Genomic DNA, 16,519 nt, shown 5'->3' on the forward strand with positions numbered 1-16,519 from the left:
ACACATTTTCCGTCCAGAATAGCAACCAATAAATCCTGTCCTGCTACCCCAGTCAATGGGAAGGATATTTACCCTGCCTTGTTTCTAATTCTGGGTGAAGGACAGTTTTTTCTAGAACATTCCACTATCTCCACTAGAACATGCCACATTTCCACTATCCCGATGGTTGTTTATTTCAGTTCCCATTATTATGTAGCAAAAACCCTCAAGCAGAGAGTTGAAATTAAAGTGATAATTTGGGATAGTTCTCCAAGGGATTACAAAGAAACTTTTCTGATAAAAAAAAGTGGACATAAGACATCCAAGGATAATAAGACACCCAAACTGGAAGCCAGAAACAGTTGTAACTGAAACATTAAGTCCAAAGAATGAACCACTGGAATTAGTTGAAAAGAGGCTAAAAAAATTGTTTCATGTTTTAAAGAAATAAAATGGATCCCTGGATAATAATAAAAGGGTAATGAAGAATGTTCAATCAAGACTTGAGAAAATAGAAAGTTGAGAAATAGAAAATACATTTAAACTTTATTGAAATTTAAAACACGGTGGCTAACAAAATGAAAATATCTAATATAGAGTAGATTAAAGATGAGATGAAGTTATAGTTCAGAATGTAACACAAAAAGAGAAAGAGAAAGTTCACGAGCTCAAAGTCACGAATGGCAGAGTGACAATATGGCAGGAGTAGCTGTAGTCTGTCAAGAGAAAAAAAGAGACCAGAGAGATGTCGTAGCTGGTAAAGCACTTGCCAGGTATACACAGAGACCCGAGTTGAAGCCCCAGCATCTGCCTAAAAGTTGGATGTGGTCGTGTGTGCTTCTTATTCCAGTTCTGGAGGATGTAGAGATAGGAGGATCCCCGGCACTCACTGGTCAGCCAGGCTGACTATCTGGGAACTCCAGGTCAGAGTGGAAAAGCCCATCTCAAAACAAAACAAAACAAAACAAAAAACAAGCAGATAGCTGCTATAGAATGACACCCAAGGCTGACCTCTGGCCACACACACACACACACACACACACACACACACACCACTTAAAAAAACACAAAACAATGCCTGAGAATTTTCCAGAATGACTAGAAGACATGTTACTTTGACCAATAAATGCAATGAAAGAATTCCCAAGCAATTTCATGAACAGAAGACCAGACATCTTAAAAGAGGTGAAATAGGTCCCATAGAAAGGAACAGCTGTCGGATTGGCAGTCAAATTCTCAGCATCCACCATGAAGTCAGGCTATGAGTCTATAGACACTAAAATTGTACTTCCGCAGTGAAGGCAGCATGAAGATATGTACAAACTATACAACCTGAAAGCTCAACTCTAAAAATCCACAGTAGGAGTCAAAACTCTAGTCATTCGAGCAGACATCCTTCCTTCTGAAGGTGTCTGTCTACCAACAGCTTCCTTGCTTTAACAGTTAATTGAAAGAAGAAACCTGTAATTTGAAGGCAGGCAAAAAAAATTTTGCCCCATAATCATCTTCAAGTATATACTACATAGATGCCAATTTCATGTTAAACCTTTTAAACTTGGATTAGGGAAAGGAGGTCTCTCAGAACATCAGACAGCATTTTTGTTTTTGTTTTTCAAAAAAAAAGGTACTTGGGAAGATTATGTAAAAGGTAGATACCAAAGAATTCGTATTTATTTTGAGGAACGGGAAGGGCCCTGGTCTGCAGCACTGCAATGGGAGACACTACCATTTGTGGCTCAGGTTCTAAGTCCATGAAGTCGAGGCTGAAGATCATAATCCCCCTGCAAACAGGCAGGTAGACAGGCACAGAGGCCAGGAAAAGAAAGGTGAACTATGTGGCTCTTGGCACTGAGGTGCTTGAACATCTGACCTGGGTAAAAGCTCCGGCCACATCAGTTACTTGCTGGTTCATGTAGCATAAGAGAAAGGGATAGATTCTGGCCCCCAAACCCCTGGGTCACTGTAAAATTATCATTTCCTGAGACAGCTGCATGGACCTAAATCCATATACACACTGGAGACTAACATGTGCTTCTCAGAAGTGAGGTATCCCAGAAATCTTAGATGGGAAGAAAATAGACATTAGTTTTGATTGGTGCATGGCTGTGGGGAGGTCAGAGGTTGGTGCTGGGTGTCTTCCTCTGTCACTCTCCACCTTATGACTGCACATAGGGTCTCTCACTGAGCCTTGGAATCTGTGTGTCTCTGCCTCATTGGTGTTAGAGACACACACTGCCACACCTAAGCATTTCTGTTGATGCTGGGGGACAGATTCAGGGCAACATGCTTAGACAGCGAGCACTCTGCTCACTGAGCAATCTCTCCATCTACACATTATGATTTAAATGTTATTTATTAGCAGAATGGGGGTGTGAGTGCAGGATGCCCAGACCACTCTATGCCCATGGAAGTCAGAGGACAACTCTTGTAAGTGGTGGATTCTGGGGATTGAACTCGGGTCATTAGGCTGTGTCGCAAGCATCTTGATCTGCTGAGCCCTTTCACTACTATTGCCAGGTCCATATGTGTGATTTTGGTTTCCACTCTTTTCTCTTTGTGTGTGAATATGACTTCTCAGGACATCTAATGCACCAAATTTTTCCTACTGGTGTCCCTAATGTTATAAGATAGTTATATATTTTTTTCTTTCCAGCTCTTGAATTTTTATAGCATATGAGCAAAGAGCATAATAAGAAAAAGTTTATATATTAAGAAACCAGTTTCATTCACTTCCTACATCACTTTATAGTTAGCTGCTACACACACACACACACACACACACACACACACACACATATACATGTGTATATATATTTACTATATATTGCTTCTTTCTTATTGGTCTATGTTCCTCATCAGTTCAATTAAGCTTCAAAGACTACCCAAGAGTGACCTCCTGTGGCAAGATAAAGCTTTACTTGAAAAGATGTCACCCCAAAGTTTTCTCTAAAACATCAGTCTTAGATTTCCCAGATAGATGATAAGATGATATTTTCTCTAGTGAAATATGACTTTTTGCATTAAGCAAAAGAAACCAAAGATATCCACTGTATAGATCACATACTACCTGCCAGGGTGTTCCAGCAGGACTGTCAGTCGGAGAATACCTCATTCCAAAATAGGACGATGACAAAGAAGTATAGAAGACACTTAAGGTAAAGAAAAAGGAGGTGACACAAATTCCTACATGTATACCCTTAAAAAGCCAGTCTTTCCCAGCAGCGGGAGCAGGGGTGGCTAGAAGAGAGTGCTCCGAGGAGTCGTACACAAAAGAGCATTTTAAACTTGCTCACTTACTTACTCTGGTCTAGTCTCTGTATTTCTGTCTGTCTGCCTGTCTCTGCATGTGTGATGCAGTGTACCTACGCATCCGTGTTGTAGGTACATATGTCTAGAGGCTAGAGAAAGCCACCACATTTCTCGACTATCAGTTCCTACCTTATATTTTGAGGCAGGGTCTCTCACTGAACCTGGAGCTCGACTGGCAATTAGCAAGTGCCAGTGATCATTCTGTCTCTCCCCCTCACATGCTAAGGTTACAGGGGTATGGGGCCATGCCTGGCTTTGGGGAACTTCAATGCAAGTCCTAACGCTTGAGCAGAAAGAGCGCTTTACCCACTGCACATCTCCCAAGTCCTCTTCTGTGATTTTTCAAAGTAGGAACCAGCAAGTAGATAGAGGAACTTGGCATATAATAAAAGATGTTGTTTCAAACCAGTAGAGAGAGGATGGGTGTTTTAATAGTTCTTGAATGACTAGATAGCTGGTGGAGGAGAGGGGGAATTGGACTTTTATTTTACTTTTTATTTCCCAATAAATGTCAAATGCAAGAAAAATCAGAACATTAAAAAGAGAAAAAGAGGCCTTTAAAATATCTAAAATCGCAAGAGAAGAAAAATTTTAGGAGAAAGCCAAGTGCTTCATAAGTCTAGAAGACAGAATGTGAAGAAAGCAGGACTGTACAATGGTTTTCCAGGTTCTTCAGGGAATAAGAATAGAAAAGGGAGAGGACATTAAAATTCTGAGAAAATGGCCGAGACACTCATGAAAAGCAGAGCTGGGATTTCCTACCTTTGCCAATCCACAGGTCAGAGTCTCCGCAAGACAACACCAGCTCTCATAGAAAACCCGTCATGCCAGAAAGGATGCTGGACCTTGCGCCTAACAACCTGAGCTCACAGAAAGAAATACCACAGGTAACCTGCCTGATATGTTAACTGAAACCAATCATATGCTATGTGAGCAGAGCCGGGTACCAAGATACTGGCAGCCATACTGGATAATGCCATCCAGAATATCATTCTGAAAGAGCCACTTTTGGCATTGTCCACCAAAACGCAAATGCCTTGCCCCTTTGGATTGGCAGTTCTATTTCTAAGAATCTACCTTACTTAGACAAGTATGTAAAATGTCAAAGCAAGTCTGCTGCCTCTGAACTACACAAACTACAGGGCCTATGTATGAGTGAGTGGCAAGAAATCACAGAAATGAGGACACACACATACACACGAGGGACTATTATATAGCTGTAAAAACAACCATGTAACTGAATGCAGGCAGTACTACACCCTGGAATGGTTTCTTGCACTGAATAAACAGAGAAGGAATATTAGGAACCAGCATTTATTTATGCCTGCTCTATGACCAAGAATACAATGTGACTAGCTGCTGCCACCCTGGCCATGATAGGCTGTACCTTCAAATCACAAGCCAGACCAGATCCTTCCTCCCTTAAAAAAATGATCAAGAACCTCTGTTACATAACCATGAGATTACTGCTAAACTATAGCAAGTACGTCTTTTAAAAATCTCAGTGGCGTTAGGTTGTTCAAATACTTCTGTTGTAAGATCCTTGGGTCTGGGTTTTTGATCCTACTGCACATACTGGCTTTGGGGGAGCCTAGGCAGTTTGGATGCTCACCTTAGGAGACCTGGATAGAGGTGGGCGGTCCTTGGGCTTCCCACAGGTCAGGGAACCCTGATTGCTCTTCCAATCAGATGAGGGAGGGTGACTTGATCGGGGGAGAGGGAGGGAAATGGGAGGCGGTTGCGGGGAGGAGGCAGAAATCCTTAATAAATAAATAAATTTAAAAAAAACAAAAAAAATGGAAAGGTGTTGATCTGAATTCTACTAATAGCTATTTCTGTTCTAGTTTGTTTCTGACAATTGCTTTTGATCATTTTGTGAACCCATTTAATACTATCAAGAAAAATTTAAAAAATAGATGGGTTGTCCTTCAGACTAAGCTATGTCACAGCCTTTTGATGCTATAGGTAACATAAGCTATGGTGGTCAGTGGAAATACAAAATCCACAACCCAGCTTTTAAATAAATTGTTTCAAACGCAAAAAAAAAATCTCAGTGGCGAAGTGTGCACAGCATCTATGCTACTTTTACTGGTGTTCAAACACCCAAAAGAAAAGAAACGCAGAGAGGAGAGGAGAGGCTTCACTTGGGCTCATTGTTTGAGGAAATGAAGCCCATCATGGCGGGAAGTGGCTGGGAGGAGGCAGCTTCTTGGTGGCAGGAGCAGGTGGCTCATATTTGCCACATCTTAGGGGAACAGGAAGCAGAGAACCAAGAAGAAGCTGATCAGGGCTATAAACTACAGGGCCCACCCAACAGTGACCCACTTCTAGCCACACTGTACCTTGCCAAGCAGCTGCGGAGCAAGTGTGCAGCCACAGGAGGCTGTGGGAACCGTTCCATGCTCAAACCGTAGCGCATTATCTGCTGTGTTTATGAAAAAGGGGCCATCTGTGTTTGCACACTATCCTAACATCAGAAAGAACAGCAGTGCTTAGCAAAGCTGAGTCACTTTTTGTACGATTCTTCAATTTCTTTTAATTTTTTTACTACTGTGTGCTTGTGTGCGTGTACGTGTGTGCATGTATGTGTGTGAACATGTATAAATACCAGGGCAAAAGTGTGGCCATCAAATAATAAGTTGCAGGGGCTGGAGAGATGGCTCAGCAGTTAAGAGCATTGCCCGCTCTTCCAAAGGTCCTGAGTTCAATTCCCAGCAACCACATGGTGGCTCACAACCATCTGTAATGAGATCTGGTGCCCTCTTCTGGCCTGCAGGCATACATGCAGAGAGAATACCGAGAATACTGTACACATAATAAATAAATAAATAAATAAATAAATAAAAAACAAACAAACAAACAACAACAACAACAAAAAAGCTGGGCGGTGGTGGCGCACGCCTTTAATCCCAGCACTCGGGAGGCAGAGGCAGGCAGATCTCTGGGAGTTCGAGGCCAGCCTGGTCTACAAGAGCTAGTTCCAGGACAGGCACCAAAGCTACAGAGAAACCCTGTCTCGAAAAACCAAAAAAAATAAAAAATAAAAAAATAATAAGTTGCGGAAGTCAGGTCTCTCCTCCTACCACGAGGCTCCCAGGTATCAAACTCTGCTAGTCAGGCTTCGATGCAGGTACCTGCAGCTGCTGGGCCATCTCCCTTGTCCCTACTTCAAATTGTCTTTCTGAAAGCATGAATGCTTTTTTGTCTGCACATAGAGATAGTTGTGATAAGAAAAAGGAAAAGGCCAAAAGAACTCTAGGGAATCCATTATTCTTTAGACTTACTTGGACCAAAGTTCTATTTTGTTCTTAATGCTAGACAAGATGGTCAGTTACTGCATGATCAATTGACATGAAAATGTCTCTGAGTGCAGTCCCAGGCAGGTGAGCTGGTATAGCTAGAGGCTGAGTCAGGGACATGGCTGGCAACTGCCAATGGGCATGGGGTTTCTTTCCTCTTGATGTGATGGAAGTATCCTAGGGATGGATAATGGTGGCAATTGCACAAATATGAGAATATACTGAAAAGCACTTAGCTTTATATTTACATGGGGAGCTATAGGCATATGAATTACAACCTGCACCTGCTATTATAACCCAAGGTATCTAATACTCCTGGACCCTTTGGCCTAGGAGGGATCTGATAGATGTGAATAGATATTCTACCTCGTGACTTTGGGAAGCTTCCATAGCAACTGCAAGCATTTCCAGGAGAAATGACGCTGCAAAGTCACTCACACTGCTAAAAAGACCCAGGCAAACCTCAATGTATTGACCAAGGTCACAATTGGTCCCATCATGCTCTGGGCACCAAGCCCAACCCATGCCTAGCTGGGAGTTAGCTACCCTAACTGCTGCTGACTTTTATGTATCTCCTTCCTGTGCAGAGGCACTTCCGGCCAGTGTCAGAGGTCCCTCTCAAGTAACTGGCCCTCTTTCCTTCTCCTCTTCTGTGCAGGGAACCAAAGTGGCTACTGGACACCAGTTGTGAGCACAATTGTGCTCTCCTGAGAATCAGGGCCTACACTGTACTGGATGGGCCCTGAGACTGCTTTGTAGGCCATTCCTAAATTCCTAAGTGTCATTCTAGGTCTGTGGCTGGGCTGTAGGTGGATGAAGATATCAACACTGGGGAGAAGCTGCATGCATGTGTGTGCGTGTGCATATGTGTGCGTACTCCAGTGTGTCTGTGTAGTGCTGTGGATGGAACCCGGGGCAATGGGCATGCCTAGCAATGTTCCACCACTGGGCCACACCTAAGGTCATTGCACTTTTGAGTCCTTCAGAAGTCCAATGGCGATTCTTGACCCTGGATTCCAACACTAGACTCACATTTCTGGGCCTCTTTACTTTAGCTGGTGGGTAGAGGTCTCTCCTACCTTTCCCTACTTTGGCAATAGACTCTTGCCATGTTTTATCTTCCCAGAGAGCGGCTGGTAAGTTCTGCAAGGTTCAGGGTGTTTAGCTTCACTTTGCAGTAAGCAGTGTGTCTGAGCAGCACTACCTTCTTACTTATTCTTGTTGCAACCTCATCCCCGTGCGCTCTAATGGCTCACACATTCCTGGAAGCTCATCCATGATGCTGATTGACTTGGCCACTCAGTGCTACTTTCTTAGGCTGCCATGATGGCGCTGGCTAGCTTGTCCGTGAACTTGCTCACTTGACAATCATTCTAGCACTCCTAAGCACTGGCTGGCTGTGCCTGAAGGCTATACACAACTGAGTCCAGGTACATCAGGCCCTCAGGGCTAGCTGGCTTTAGATAATCAGACGGCAGGTCACATTGTTCAGTAACTGCTCCCTGACCAACTCAAACTTTCTCCTTAGGGCTGCTACAGCCTGGGACTAACGTTTGCATTCATTTTCTTAGCCCAGGGAGTCGGGTACCCCAGGGAGATGCTGCATTCACCTGCCTGTGGCATAGGCTTGGGGCTGGATTTCTCGTGGGTGGCTACTTTCTCCCTTATCCAAAGGCTCTGCTTATTGGCCAGGGTCTGGCCTTCAGCAGCCTGCTTTCTGGAGATCCCTGCATAGGTGGGAGAGGCCAAGCTGACTGCCCTTTCCCAACTCAGTCCTACTCGCCAGGCCACCCGAGTACAGCCCCCAGCACCATCTGTATACGGGCAGGCAGTCGCTATTTCCCACTCTTGTTGCTCCTCAGACATACATTTCTCTGCAATTCTATTTCGGGTTCTATTCTGGCTACTCTAGTCATGTGTTGGGGTTTAGAAGAGACATACATAGATCTAATCTACATGGGAAGTAGAAAAAGACAAGCTCTCCTGAGTAAACTGGGAGCTTGGGGACCCTGAGGGAGGGTTGAAGGGGAGGGGTGAGACAGGGAATGGAGCAAAGAAAAGTGTAGAGCTCAATAACAATCAATAAAAAAGGACTAATTCAGTCAACTGTTAACTAAAACCCTTTTTATAGAGAGTATATATGTGTTCATTGTATTTTCATGAATGCTGTGAAATGCGGAGAGAGTGACGGGCTTCTGTGCTAGGCAAAGCCTAAGGCCTATTTAGTGGCTCATTTATAGGATACAGTGTTATATAATTAAAAGCAAGCTTCCTGGGGAAAGGGATATAGCTCAATGGTACTTGCTTACCATCTATGAGGCATTGAGTACTATCTGTCTTCAGCAACACACACACACACACACACACACACACACAGAGAGAGAGAGACAGAGAGAGAGAGAGAGAGAGAGAGAGAGAGAGAGAGAGAGAGAGAGAGAGAGAGAGAGCACTTTTATAAAATGTTCTTCATGTAGTTTTGTGTGGTGTGTACACAGACATGGAGGTCCCAGGCTAATGTCAGAAATGTTCCTTGAGTGTTCTTTTATCTTCTTCATTGAGGCAGTGTCTCTGAATTAAAGTCCAAGCCAGTCAGACAGCTCTGGGGATTCCCCTCTCTCTGCATTCCGAGGCTGAACTCAGAGGCAGATCATTAAACACACCCAGCATTTATCTAAGTTCTGCAGAGTCAACTCCAGCCGTCAAGCTTGCAGGGCAATAGCTTAAGCAGCAAACTATGTCTCCAGGACACAAAGCAGGCCTTCTAACTTAAGACACAGAGAAATACAGAAAGCAGGAAAGCAGCAGGTAGAGACAGAAATCTGCATGGCATCGCTTGCGTGGTACCTTTTGGCTCCTCCAGCATCGGGGGAAACAATAATACAGTTTCTCCATTCAGTGATGTTCTCCCGAATCCATTGAAGAACTGCAGGCTCTGCATATAAATTATCCACAGGGATATCAAAGAATCCCTAAGGAGAGAAATCAATGTCACTTTGCAGGCTTGTTTTCTGATTGAGTATGAGGTTTATTAGAGTACATGGTTGGTGGTGTCAGTGGTTCAGCACAGTGGAAACCCTCAGGAGTACAGGGCCTATCTCATGTCTAAGGGACCATGACTGGAGATGTATTTGGCCCACATTCACTGGGGAAAAGCTGCTTCTCAGCTACTATGCCTTCCAACTCATCTGCATTAAACTTGGTGAAGTCTCAATTCTTTGAGATGTGGATTTTCTGGCAGTCAGGGGACCTTGAACTTGATTGTGCAGGGTCTCAATCACGTTCCTTTTTCTGCAGGTTGGTACAGATCAACATGATGGCCTGGCTACTGTGCTCTGGAGCTTCTCAAGCGTGCTCCATATATCTATCTGAAGTCTAAACTAGAGACAGCATGAGAAAAGAGACACGACTATCTAGCAGAAAATTCTGTTTCTGAGGTCTCTTAGAGAAACCCACACGAGCAGCATCCCAAGTAGGCTGCTATTGGCTGCTACTGCACACCAGGCCCCAGGAGGAAAGGAACATAGGAAGCATAATTGGATAAAGGTTTTTTAAAAGAAAAAAAAAAGATTTTTTTAAAAAGATAACTGCTATCTCTAAATCATATTTGAATTACTTATCCAAATGTTACCGTTATATAACTCTCTCCCTTTGGCTAATTGTAACAGAATTAAATCTAATGGTAGAGATGTTACAAGCCATCTTTTGGTCCATCCCTTTTCTGGGCATGCTCCAATATTTATGTGATGGTCAGTGCACCAAGGGAAAGAACAGCACTGCAGGGCAGAGGGGAAAGCAGGTGGCTTTTTGTCATTGCTGTGGTCCTAGCACTTACCACAAATCAAATACTTCACAGTCATTACTTACCATAAGCAGGCACTGTGAAATGTGACCTGTTTTAATGACAGAAGAAGGAAGGTATGAAGAACTTAAAAATGTGTATGGCAGGACTGGGGAGATGGCTCAGAGCGTAGATGTGTAAAATACTTGTTGTACAAGCATCATGTCCTGAATTGGAATCCCCAGAAACCATAAAACAGCTGGCCATGATAGTGCATATCCTATAGCAGCAGTGCTGGGGAAGCAGAGGCGGGAAGATCCCTGGAGCTCATTGGTTAGCCAATCTATCTGAATTAATGAGCTCTGGGTCCAGTGAAAGATCCCGTCATAAAAAACAAGATGGAGAGTGATCGCTGAGAACATCCGGTGTTGACCCCTTGCCTTCATGTGTATGCGCACACAAGTGCACACAAATACACACAGTGCATACTACAGTGCTATCATTTTAACTATCTTACAGATGTTTAGGTGGAATCGCAAAGCACATGAAAGGTATTCCTTGCTCCTCCAAAAGGAGTTGGAGGCAAGGTGTGACAGGGATGGCAGCAAAAACAGGAAAGACAAACAGCCCAGAGAATAGCTGTGCAAACTCTTAAACCTTGCAAAATTAAGTACAGAGAGTTAGGACCTGACCATGGGCAGAAAGACAATGCTGGTACCTGGATCTGAGAGGCATGCAGGTCCATGGTGATGATGTGATCGGCCCCAGCAACTGACAGCATGTTGGCCACAAGTTTAGCAGAAATTGGAGCACGACTCTAAAAAATAGAAACAGGGATTTAATATCAGACAAAGATGGAAACTGTTAGAGTCCTTTTGCAAAGATATTCATGAGGAAACCAAATGGGTGGTTTGGCATGGATGTAACTAAGGAGAATTACAAGCTATGATAACAAAAGATACATTTGACACATTGCATTTGGTTACTAAATATTGACCATTGGTTGCCACTGTTGGTTTTTGAGCCTGGATCTTATATAGCCCAGGTTGATCTCCAGCTCACTAATGCAACCAAGGATGACCACGATCTAGGCATGTGCTACCATGCTCAGTTTCTGTGGTAGTGGGGCTGGGACCCAAGGTTTCCTGTATCCCGGGCAAGCACTCTACCATCTAAACTACATCTCCGGCCTTCTGTATCCTACTATGAGGCTATGCACCTGACACTACAGTAGAATACAAATATCTAAGGAATAAAGTCAAACTGAATATACTTGACATTACAGTTTCTATAATTCAAATAGTAAGGAAGCATGAGGAGGTTCAACAAGACGGCTTAAGAGATCACTTTAAAGGGAAGGTTAGCCAGTGCTAGGCTAAGAGTGTTCTAGAAGGAAACAACGAAATATATGAAGTCTCCCAAGCCAAAACACCATCAAAGAGCTTATCCAAGGCCCCAAAGTCCAGTTATGAAAGAAGTACCATGCCCTGAGAGATGAAAGCTAACCCTACTACAAATTCAGCAGCAGCAACAACAACAACAAACAAACAACACTTATAGGCAATTGAGAATTCAACGTTCAGAGAAACAAGTTCATTGTCATCACTGTCCTTATGCCTTTTCTAAAGTTATCTAACTTCTTTATAGCTTTAGTTTCCACATCATAAATCATTGGCAATGAAAATGTCCACATCAAAGCAACCAAAGAGTCCACACAGTTATCACTAGACATAGTCCAGACATGATGTAGGTGGAGATAGTTAGTTATTAATAGCATTGCATGCCCATACACAAGCCACACACAAAAATACAACCTGAAAATTATATGAAAATGTTAATAATGTGTTTATTTCCTTTCAAACAAGATCCTGTTGTTTCAAAAAGAACTACATATCCCCTTATAATAAAATATATCTATAAAATGTATACATTTATAAGTATAATCAATAAAATTAATAGTATACAATCAACATTATTAATATATAAACATACTCATTTATATATTATTTTTACATTAATTACACACACATAAGGAATCGGAGGAAATACCCCTAACATTACCAACAGATTTTCTGGAAACGATGGGGATGGCTTTCCTGTTTTTCCTTTTCTGAGACAGACTCTGTAAGATCCCTAGATGTAGTGGAGTATGCTTTGTACAACCAGCTGGCCTCGAACTAACAGAAATCCGCCTGAAGCTGCCTCCAGAGTGCTGAGGTTAGAGGGGGAGTGTTTTTCTTTAAAGTTTTTAAAATTAATTTTAGGTGTGTGGCTTTTTTGCCTGTATGTATGCATGCAGTGCCCTCAGAGGCCAAAAGAGGGTGTTCGATCCCCTGGAACTAGAGTTCCAGATGCCCGTGAACCACCATGTGTGTGCTGGGAACTGAAAGAAAGGACTTCCGGAACAGCAGCCTGTGCTGGTTATCACGAACTCATCTATCCAGCATCTCTTTTCCTTATTTTCAAAAGGTGGGTTTTGTTTTGGTTTAGTCTTCTCTATACTAACTATTCATCATTACTTACATTCTCTTTTTCTTGTTTTTTTTTTAACTCTTCTGTATGGTATTCCATGTTGCCTTTGGGAAAGAATCAAATTTTCTCAGTTTTAATATCCAAAGGACTGAGGTCAGTCTGGCTGTAGCTAACTCCAAACTGCTCTCCCTTGCCTCTGCTCCTGTGCCCTTCCCTGTTTGCTCTAGAGAATGCCATGTCTTGTCTCACATATTCAACTGCCCCTTCTCACCCCAGATCTATACCTGTGTGACTGATCCTTCAAGGCCTGGCTCAAATATTGCAATTTAAAGTACCTATAAGAACTCCGGAAATAATCCCTCTCTTCTAAAGTGAAACTTAGTTGACCAAGAAACTTTGACTATATAGTCCAAGGACCTAGGGTGAAACCAAATAATACTGGTATAAAAATTGAAGACTGTGTAGTGATTAAAATAACTCGTAATGACATTCTGCTATACTCATAGATCACTGCCTTGCTCAGCCGTCATGGGAGATGTTTCCTCCTACAGCAGATGAGAACAAATACAGAGACCCACAAGCAGACAATATGCCAAGAGGGAGAAACCTTGAAACACTGAACCCTAAATGGAACACCTCCATCAAATCTGTCCCTTTAGAGCTCAGGGAACCCTGTGGAAGAGGGGGGTAGAAAGAGTGTAGGAGCCAGAGGAGACACCAAGAAAACAAGACCCTTTAAGTCAACATGAGCAAAGGTCCTATGAATTCGCAGAGACCTAAGCAGCTATTATAGGGCCAACGTGGGTCTGTACCACGTCCTTGGCGTATATATTACAGCTTCCAAGGGAACTTCCAAAAGAAATCATTTAATTGGAAGATTACTAGCAATTTCAGAGGTGAATCTAAGACCATCACGGTGAGGAGCACGGTAGCAGATGGGAGGCGTGGTACTGGAGCAGTGCTGAGAGCTCGCCTTACCCACAACCAGGAGGTGTGGAGAGAGACTGGGCCTGGCCTGATGTGGGCTTTTAAAACATCAAAGTCCACACTCAGTGACACACCTCCTGCTCCAACGCCACATTTCCCAATCCTTTCCCAACAGCTCCACCAAGTGCAGACCAAGAATTCAGACATAAGAGCCTACAGGGGCCATTCTTATTTAAGTCATCACAAGTCTACAGAGAGAAAAATCAGTGTGGCATTTAAAGAGCAGGTAAAGAAAGCGCTTACCTTGCAAATGTGAGTATCTGAGTTCAAGCCCCAGAGTCCACATCAAAAGGCTGTGGTGTGGTGACAAGTGCTTCCAATCCCTGTGCTGGGGAGGTGGGGACTGACATATACCCTGCGACTCACTGGCTGTCCTAGCATACCTGACAAGTTTTAGGCCGCTGAGAAACCTCATCGAAACAAAAACAAACAAACCCCCAAAGACAGACAGCACTGAACACCAGAAGAATGACGTCTGAGCTTGTGTTTTTATTCATGCACACAGATGTATACAGGACTCGTGCACATACGTGTTCCCCCAAACACAAACACACACATGTATGCAGAGTCCAAGATTCCAGAGACTTGTGTCGATCACTTTATCATTGAAATATGAAGATGACCTTACAAATTATTTGGAAAAAAGAAGAAAAAAATCCAAGTTGACAGCTCTTTACTCTCTCAGAAGTAATTATCCCCTGCCCGGCTTACAACCTGCTGTTCTCTCAAAAGCAGAAAACCAGTAATTACTGAGTGTCTCCTACAAGAGCCAGCAAACGTCAGCTCACAGGCTAGACTTGCCTGATGCCTTGGTTGGGGCTAGGGATGGTCTCCACACTTAGAAAAGCACTGGAAAACAGTCAAAAATAAGATTTTGTAGCATTTGAATGTGACATTGAAATCCAGACTTTACCAGGCATACATAAAGTACCTTTGGAACACAGTCACACCCATTTATTTGCATATTGGCTATGTCAGTTTCTGCACTAAAATAGAAGTTGAGCTGTCACAAGAACCATTCGAATCTCAACACAGCCCTGAATCTCAACACTTGGTTTTTTTCAGAAAGCTCGTCTGCTTGTGTACAATAGGCCAGGATCTTCATCCATAGTAGCTAAGACGGTCCTTAGCATACAGGTGAGGGCCTGAAGTTGCAGAGTGTAATTGACCTTCAGAAAGGGAAAACTGGTGTTGGAATTCAAAGCTGAGCTGGTTCACTGCTAAACTGGCAAGTCTAGGACTTACGTCATGCCTTTGACAATGACTATGACATCATTGCCATTTTCCTGTGTGAATATTCCATTGTCTTAAGTGGTCGTTTATGAAACAGTTTCTTTCCTGTGAGAAGCTGCCCTTAGGTTCTGGTACTTAGAAATCAAAGCTAAATAAACTGTTCCACATACACAGGACGAAGGGTCAAAATACACGAAACAAGTTTGTAAGATGGTTTAAAACCCCAAGATTTTCTGGGCATTTCCAGCAGGTACTTCTTGGTAGAAGCAATTACACAGAATTCCTCTGTGCCGTTAGAGGTTATGGGCAATGCAGTCCCAAAGGAAGAGAAAAAAACAAAAAACAATAGGCGGCCTGGGAGGGCTGCCCAGAGCTCCTCCCATAGCCAACAAGAATGTTCTGTTTCGGGCCAGAGATTAAGTGTAGCATATTGCTTTCTGCGATATTCAAACACCACCTGGCTTTCTGCCTCCTTAAGTGAAGAAAAAAAATAGAAGTACCTTCCTCCATCCCAAATCATGGTTGGTGTCCTCACAATTCCTAGACACTGGGAAACGGCTACAGTAGGCTAAGAAATGAAGTACAGTACTAGGTTCTAGTCGTTTCTTATTTTTCCTACTAAATCTTCATTACCATCACCCAGCAGCTTCCTACCAGCAAGCTAGGCTGCATGGCTCAAGGGAAGAAGTGAATTGTGAGAACTTTCCGGAATGCCAGGGGTACAGCTTGAATGGCGGGCGGGTTGACCCATGAAACCGAATGGGAGAATGAGTTTCCTCACTGTCGTTTGGGTCATACTGACTACACAGACCCATCCAAAGTCATGGATGGAGGGTCCAGCCAGGGAGCTCAGTGGATGAAGGAGCTTGCTCTGCGAGCCTGAGCGGGACCCACATAAAGGTGGAAGGAGAAAACAGACTCCACCAAGGTGCTCTCTGACCTCCACATGTGTGGCATGGGGCACACCCATGCACACACACACAGACACACACAAAGACACACATACACACTAAAAAAGTAAGATTAAAAGTAAAAGAAGCCATGGCCCCAGAACAGTCCATGGGTCCTGGCCTCCTTACAAGTCCCTTTAGCTTACATAGCTATATAAGAGTGGCCATGAATCAGACTTGCTGAGAACAGTGCGAAGAGTGGATACTTGGTTCCAGCAAAATCATCCTTGGCTGGTCTTTTAAATCGCTGGAGCAGTGGTTCTCAACCTGTGGGTCCTGACTCCCTGGGGCCAAATGACCCTTTCACAGGGGTCACTGAGACCATCCTGCATATCAGATATCTATATTATGATTTATAACTGTAGCAACATGACAGTTATGAAGCAGCAATGAAAATAATTTTATGGTTAGGGGGTCACCACAATGTGAGGAGCTGTATTAAAGGGTCACAGCATTAGGAAGGTTGAGAACCCCTGCTCTAGAGTGTTCTGCGGGAAGTGATCAATGATAGG

The 16,519-nt window shown here is 43.3% G+C and overlaps 1 protein-coding gene and 1 pseudogene across 2 annotated transcripts in view; both read right to left on the minus strand.

Annotated features, from left to right (window-relative positions):
• Positions 1–16,519, minus strand: part of Prps2 (phosphoribosyl pyrophosphate synthetase 2) — a 37,453-nt gene that overhangs the window by 8,151 nt on the left and 12,783 nt on the right. For both annotated transcript variants that reach the window (XM_075957172.1, XM_075957171.1), the window contains exons 3-4: positions 11,084–11,182; positions 9,432–9,556 (exon numbers count right to left, since the gene is read on the minus strand). In XM_075957172.1, coding sequence (XP_075813287.1) covers positions 9,432–9,556; positions 11,084–11,182 — 224 coding nt within the window. The remainder of the gene's footprint in view (positions 1–9,431; positions 9,557–11,083; positions 11,183–16,519) is intronic.
• LOC142841876 (small nucleolar RNA SNORA70) lies at positions 10,009–10,130 on the minus strand (annotated as a pseudogene).

Source organism: Microtus pennsylvanicus, chromosome X (assembly GCF_037038515.1).
Source record: "Microtus pennsylvanicus isolate mMicPen1 chromosome X, mMicPen1.hap1, whole genome shotgun sequence".
Classification (NCBI taxonomy): Eukaryota; Metazoa; Chordata; class Mammalia; order Rodentia; family Cricetidae; genus Microtus; species Microtus pennsylvanicus.